The 6,488-nt window shown below is 51.5% G+C and overlaps 1 protein-coding gene across 1 annotated transcript; it reads left to right on the plus strand.

Annotated features, from left to right (window-relative positions):
- The first annotated feature begins 2,426 nt into the window (after positions 1-2,426).
- Positions 2,427-3,431, plus strand: LOC149808741 (uncharacterized). The gene has a single exon (XM_089995165.1). The coding sequence runs from the start codon at positions 2,427-2,429 to the stop codon at positions 3,429-3,431; it is 1,005 nt and encodes a 334-aa protein (XP_089851291.1).
- Positions 3,432-6,488: the final 3,057 nt, after the last annotated feature.

Genomic DNA, 6,488 nt, shown 5'->3' on the forward strand with positions numbered 1-6,488 from the left:
TCCAGTTTGACCCAGATGCAAAAGGTACTAGCTCGTGCAAGCTTATATCATTCAAGATCCTCCCTAATCTGGCATTGTCTGAAATGCCAACGCAACTGGCGGCCTTCTGCGCATCGGCATAATTATGGATTCATGCCAGGGTGTGTTGGGCATTTATCTAGGTGAAATGTCATCATGCTGGAAAAGTAACAAGCGACGTTTCCCCAGGTGCCTCAGAAGGCGTTAGAGGCATGTGCACAATGCCATTCAGGACATTGTACCAAGCCAGCCAAGAGCACTCACAACGTGAGAAAAGCCGAGCAGCAATCTCTTGGAATTACCAGTTGAGGTAGCAACTCGGTGCGACTTGGTGTGGTGGGAAGTATCCTGACAGACAAAGGTCGGCGAATTCTGTGCACCAAACAATCCCACTTCCTAAGAACGTCCCGAAGCTACCTATGTACAAAGCATTTGTCTCATTTCCATTCCCGCCAGTTGTGATATTGCTGATCTGACAAATTGGCAGCCAACATACTGCTTGGTACAGTCCTACTGCTCAGGGACGGAGCAGTGAAATGCTGAGGCGGGCCTCAGCCATTAGTAATGTGCAGAGGTTATCATGCTGGACGGCGACGCCAAGAGCAAGCCACGCAACATGGAAGAGCTCTTCAGCTCGTTCAAGGACAAGTACGTAGACGATTCGAGCGAGCGCTCAGACAGAACTGGCAGCCTTTATGGCGGAGAGCGAGACAGCACGGCAAAGGTGGCCGAGAAGAGACCTGCTGCTGGGGCCCGGGACTTCACAATCCATAGCAACAGGTCCTTTCAGAGCCATAAATCAAGCGGTGTGCTGCTTCCAGTTCTACCAAAATGGGGCTCGCATGTGCAAAATGGATACCCCCATACTCGTCCCACACCATTCATATTCTTCCACGCATCTGGATCTGCTCATTTCCCATCTGAGAAGACGCTACTTGCCTCCTTGCCGATGGCTCATATGTGCGAATCATCTGCACGCAACCGCATGCTGAATTTTTGTGTGAGCATTGCTGCAATGCTCACACAGCATACGTTGCTCAGTGAGCAACGTATGCTGTACAATGTGGACGCAGTAGCGTCGCAGTAGTGTGCGACACACCACACCACACCACACCGTCAGTGTATGAAGCATGCAAAGCACACATCAAAACGCTTACAAATGTAACCACACCGGCATTTTGCATCTTTAGTGTCACCACCTCTGTTCCAGATAAATTTCAGATAGCCAGTAGCATGCCTCGTTAGTACCGCTGGTGGGAATCTGATCCGGTGGTACAGAGGAAGCAGGACAGTCTGGGTGCGGAAGTGTCGATGCTGCTCAAGGGGTGGGGAGAAGCGATACCACAGCCTTGTGCTTGCATCGATATCCCTACCTCACCTGGACTGGAACCCTTCTGCGCACCCCCCCCTGATTTCCAACCGTCGCTGGCCTGCACCTTATGATATTCTTGAGCGATTTTGAGCCCCAGGGATGAGCGCAGGCGGACAAATCACCAAAGAATCGAAGCTTACAAACGTCATGCGCTGTTCAGAGGGCTATGTAGAATGTGTTGTGTGAGGGCTGTGTCCTACAAATGGTGATGCATTTCATCAAGGCACCATAGCAAGAAGGTGCGCCAAGTGGGCAACAAACAGCCAAAATTCTGCTTGCTGAAATGCGCGGAGCGCAGCCAAAGTGCATGTGCATGAGGGTTGCGAGACGTAACCCACATAGGCCAGAAAATGAGTTGCGCATTGCAGGATTATGGTCTGCACCGGCACCCCCACCTGCTGCGACAGTCAAAGACCGAAAGCCCTCCTTCTCATCGCAAGAGTCATCCGAAATTGCGGCTTTCCAGCCCAAGCACGCGTTCCAAAGCGATTGCGGGACGTCCGTGGCATCCACCAAGGCCGACGATGACGAGACGCCGATCGAGGCGAGCAACAGCATCAAGTCTCCGAGCAAGGAGGGCCTCACCCTGAGCCTCTCGTACACCAACAGCTTGTGCATCCAGGATGGCGTGGACGAAGAAGACATGCCTGCTTCGCCATTTCATCGCAAAAACGCGCATGCGGACTGCGACGCCGTGGACGAGTGGCTTAAGGAAGTGCAGAACTGCGAGGCCTGTAGTCCCGATTTGGCATGCTCTCTTCGTGTCCCAGGTGCGTCACATCAACGACAAAACTTCGCGAATCCTTGCGTGGTCTAATCGTTTTGCACACATGCCATCATGAGCTCTGTGGGCTTGCTCTCTATGTGATGTCTTGCCAGAGGTGACCGAGTAAATGCTGCCAATGCTTGAATCGACTTCTGCCGCTTTGCTGTGTTTCCAGATTTGCCACCTTGAGTTTATTAGCACACATGGTGGCATTCGATAGTCAACACAGTGTGATGATGGGGTATCTTTTCACCAAACTGCTGCATCCACATGGACTTCAAGCAGCAAAAGCCTTCACATCTCATGTTGCATGTCCGTACTCACCATTGCAACGCACCATACCGAGGAGCTGCTCGAGGCAGTTCTCAAGAGGTCATCCATCCTCGCCTCCCTGTCTTGGAACCGCATTTTCATCATCAACCTGTGCAACACCACGATTGGATGCTGAGTTCAGGGCCCAGGCTTGCCAAAGTCGAGTGTTTCGTCAAGCGGACAAAGAACCGCCTCAAGGGGGACATTTTCCAGCTTTACGTGGAGGACAGCGTCACCAAAAAGGAGCTCTTCCTGCTCGCAGCGCGCCGCCGCATCCGAGCCGCAACCCCTACATTCCTCATCTCGATGGCGAACGGCGGCGACTTCTTACGGGACCTGAAAAAGTCTTCAAGAAACATCGTTGCCGTGCTACGTGGCAACCGCTTCGGCACGCACTATCGCCTCTTCGGTACTTCGTGCTCTGTAGATAGCAAGAGCGACGAGGTGAGTGCGCCAGCAGCCGATAGTCAGGGACGCTCAAGCTCAGCATCGCTGGATTTGGTCGAGGAAGATGAGGTTGCTGCTGTTCGGTTCCGACAGGATGGCGTGTCAAGCGTGGGGGGGGTGCGACAATTCAGTGCGATCATTCCCGATCCTGAGAGCGATCCAATTGTCTCCAAGAAGGACGGACTGTTGGGACTCTACGACAAAGTGACCAAGGGCGATAAGAGCCCAGACACGAACAAAATCAGCGTTCTTCGTTCAGTCGTGCCGCAGTGGGAGGAGAAGGTGAAAGGCTATGTCCTGGATTTCAAGGGCCGCGTCTCTCAGGGCTCGCCTAAAAACTGCCAGCTCACAACATACCACGTGAAGGAGGGCACTAACGGCCAGGACGTGCTGTTCATGTTCGGGAAGCGCGCCAAAGATGTCTATGTCATGGACTTCGCATACCCGATGAGCATTCTGCAGTCGTTTGGCATCGCGATTGCGTGCTTTGATACTAGATCTTTTGCGGCTGCATAGCAACAACCATTCGAAGCCATCTGTTGCCATCAGATTCCAGCGTTGTGCTCTCTCTTCTATGGCTGCTCTGGTGGTCTAGACATCGACTGACTGGCCCTCAGAGTCCAAACATCCTTAAGTTTATTTAGTACAATCAAAGGATTGAAATCAATGGCAAAGGCGTCCAAACAGGGAATGTCTCAATAATGATCTTTCAAAGACAGATTTTTGTTGTCTTTTAGGTCGCGTTCACGATGTCAATGGCTGCACAAGCAAGATCCCGGCTATGCAACAATGCATGCCCCGCGTGTATGGTTATCCCATCCTACGTTGCAGGCTCTGAACGTGTTTTCTGTGTGGTGCGGCTGTTAGCACAGTAGCACGGGCAGGGAACCGGCAAGAGTAACACAGGTGCAAGATGTGAAGGCGCTCAAGCCTAAAACCAGCATAAATAATTGGTAACGGCTGCCTACAGGTAGTACCCCTTATCTTGGAACAATTGCATTGCGTTGAGACCAGGAATTCAGCTGAAGACACAGAGTTATGTCTTGAACCTCATTTACTGAGTACTGCAATACTGGAATGCTTTTGCAAGTGGCAAGCTGTTGTGTCTGTGAAACACCAAGACAGCCTATTTGTAAGAAGATGTTCAACCGGGTGGCTCTGGGCTAGTCCGACCATGCTGTGTCTGTCAATATGTGGGGATGAGTTCGTCGAACGCTTTGTATAGTTTACATTCAAGTGTCGTAATATTATCCGACCAAAACGCAATGGCAGACAAACGATTGCCCGCTACTGGTAATTCGATGTCTTCACTGACTGCTAGAAGACTGGGCTCAGAGCTCGCAATCTCGTGTATTTGCGGTTGCAACAGTAGCGTGTTTGAGAAGACAAGGTGTTGTCCATGACATTTGTGAGGACCACGCATTGCCTGGCCTTTCATTGAGTCGATTATATTTGACCAAAACTCCACCGGGCATTGAATAACCAACCACGGGTTTGATTTGTCACAAAAGACGCTGGGCGGCGGGTCCACGGCTGCCGAGGAATATCAACGGTCTCGTCGGCGCATCACGACCGTGGCATCACGGTCCGTGCGAGGGGTCAGAACCTTCTTGACAAGAGGCTACAAAGAGTCTTGTAATTCGCAACGGGTAAGCCATGATGCCATCAACGATGAGATCTCTGTGGCGCAGAGATTATGCATTCAACTCGATGGGGGCAGCCATGCATGTCGACCGCTTCATTTGCAACGTTCGCTATGCAGTGCTCCCACTTTCAGCCGAAACTGATTGTCGCAGTTGATGATTCTCGATTGCCTTGGATTAAGCAGGAATGCGTGCACTTGCTTGGGTCTGGGTCGGATGTCTTCGCCGTTCGCTCAAGTTTCAAGTGCCTTATTCTAAAAGCTATATTATAAGGTTAAGGAAAAACGTCTTGAGACCTCTTAGCTTCATGCAATTGCCTTTTGGAGGACAACTTGTTGGACGGTTCAGGGTTCTATGGGCAACCAAACGTGCAGCAAATCATCGCCGCACTGGTCACCAACACGCTCCAAATCGCACCGATGCGTTCCAGTGCGCATCACCAGCGTACAACGCTTCAGACCATGGGGTCAAGACAGCCGTCAAAAAGGAGGCGTTGGATACTACTGGTATCCCACCAAACATCAAGCCCGCCCTCCCCGCGCAAAACGTCCCTGGAAACATCAGCGATGATTCTGAGGACAGTGATTGCTTGATAGTAGATGTTCGCAAGTGTTCTGCGGCCACCCTTGCGTCCGAGATAACATCCTGTGACGACATCGATGAGGTCCTGGTTCCAAACCCTGTGATTTCCCAATGGCCTAAGAACAATAGCCAGGAACATCCAAGCTACGCAGGACGAGGCGACGAATGGAAGCCGTGTAACTTGAAGCAACCTACTTGCCTCTCGATTGGTACGATCGTGTATCACAGCGACTTACCAAGACTTGTCATTGACAAAATTGAATGTATTGAATGTTCACAGCACATGCGCCTGCTGCTTGTGCCAATGCTTCCTAGTTGCACTGCCGGCATGGCCTCGCAATGTGTATATGTATATCATGGCATGCAAGATTGTCTAAGACGTTTGAGCTATTGCGGATCTATGCCTGCAGTGGCAAGACCCAGAGCGGCAGAATAAAGCCTTGGACCGATTTTGCCTTGCATAGCGCCCGGTTCTGAGCATTAAACTATTCAATAGGTCACTGTGACGCCCTCTTGACCGTGGTTGTGCGGGCAAGCCCAGTTCTAGAATGGGCATGCAAGATGTTCGAGCACTTGGAGGCAGCTTGTCTGCTCTCTGTTTCATGCCAGTCATTCCACCGGGCTGCGTCTTGGACCTGACACCTCCCCCCAGCGTCGTGGAGCGCGTTGTGTTACGCTTCTTGAGCAAGTTCACATTGTATCGCAGGCTGTGCTGCCCCTGACAAACAGTGATCAGGTCAGGCGATGCATGCTAAGGACATGCTCTCTTTCTTGACAAAAGCCAAAGACATTCGCATTTTATTGCAGGCCGTGGGGCTGCGCTGGATGGGAGGGTAGCGGCGAAACTGCGAGCGGCTTTTCGGGCAGCCCAGGACGGGTCAGCAACGGTAGTAGAGCACTACGGCGATGCACTCAATGGCGAGAGCTTCAGCACGCTGAAGGGTGACTCATGGATACAGGTGCACACAATTCCAACTTCTTTGCTAGTTTGTACAGTTTGAAGCCATGTCCCTCCTTCGCTGCCAGCTCACCAAGTGTTATGGGTCTGCTCGGATCCTGCCCATACTCGTCAAATTTATCACGCTTGGCTTGTTACATACTACCCCAGAACGTGAAAACACCACAGTGTGATATCTCTCGGAGATAGCAGTGGTATGACTGGCGAACGGAGCCAACAGAGGTTGTATGCGAGGGCGACCGAGGCTGGAAAAACTTCGTATTTCGTGAAGCATACCAACTTTGTCCTGATTTGCGAGTGTGTGCTCATTGCACTGATGTGATCACCAATCATGACCTCATCACACCGCATATGGACAGTTGAGATTCCAGACAAGAATGGTGTCCGGGA

Source organism: Nuphar pumila, unplaced genomic scaffold (assembly GCF_984573655.1).
Source record: "Nuphar pumila unplaced genomic scaffold, dmNupPumi1.hap1.1 HAP1_SCAFFOLD_2293, whole genome shotgun sequence".
Taxonomy (NCBI): domain Eukaryota; kingdom Viridiplantae; phylum Streptophyta; class Magnoliopsida; order Nymphaeales; family Nymphaeaceae; genus Nuphar; species Nuphar pumila.

What these genes read in the sequence shown, in the direction of transcription:
- LOC149808741 (XM_089995165.1), top strand. Translation starts at nt 2,427, where the DNA reads ATGGACTTCAAGCAGCAAAAGCCTTCACATCTCATGTTGCATGTCCGT.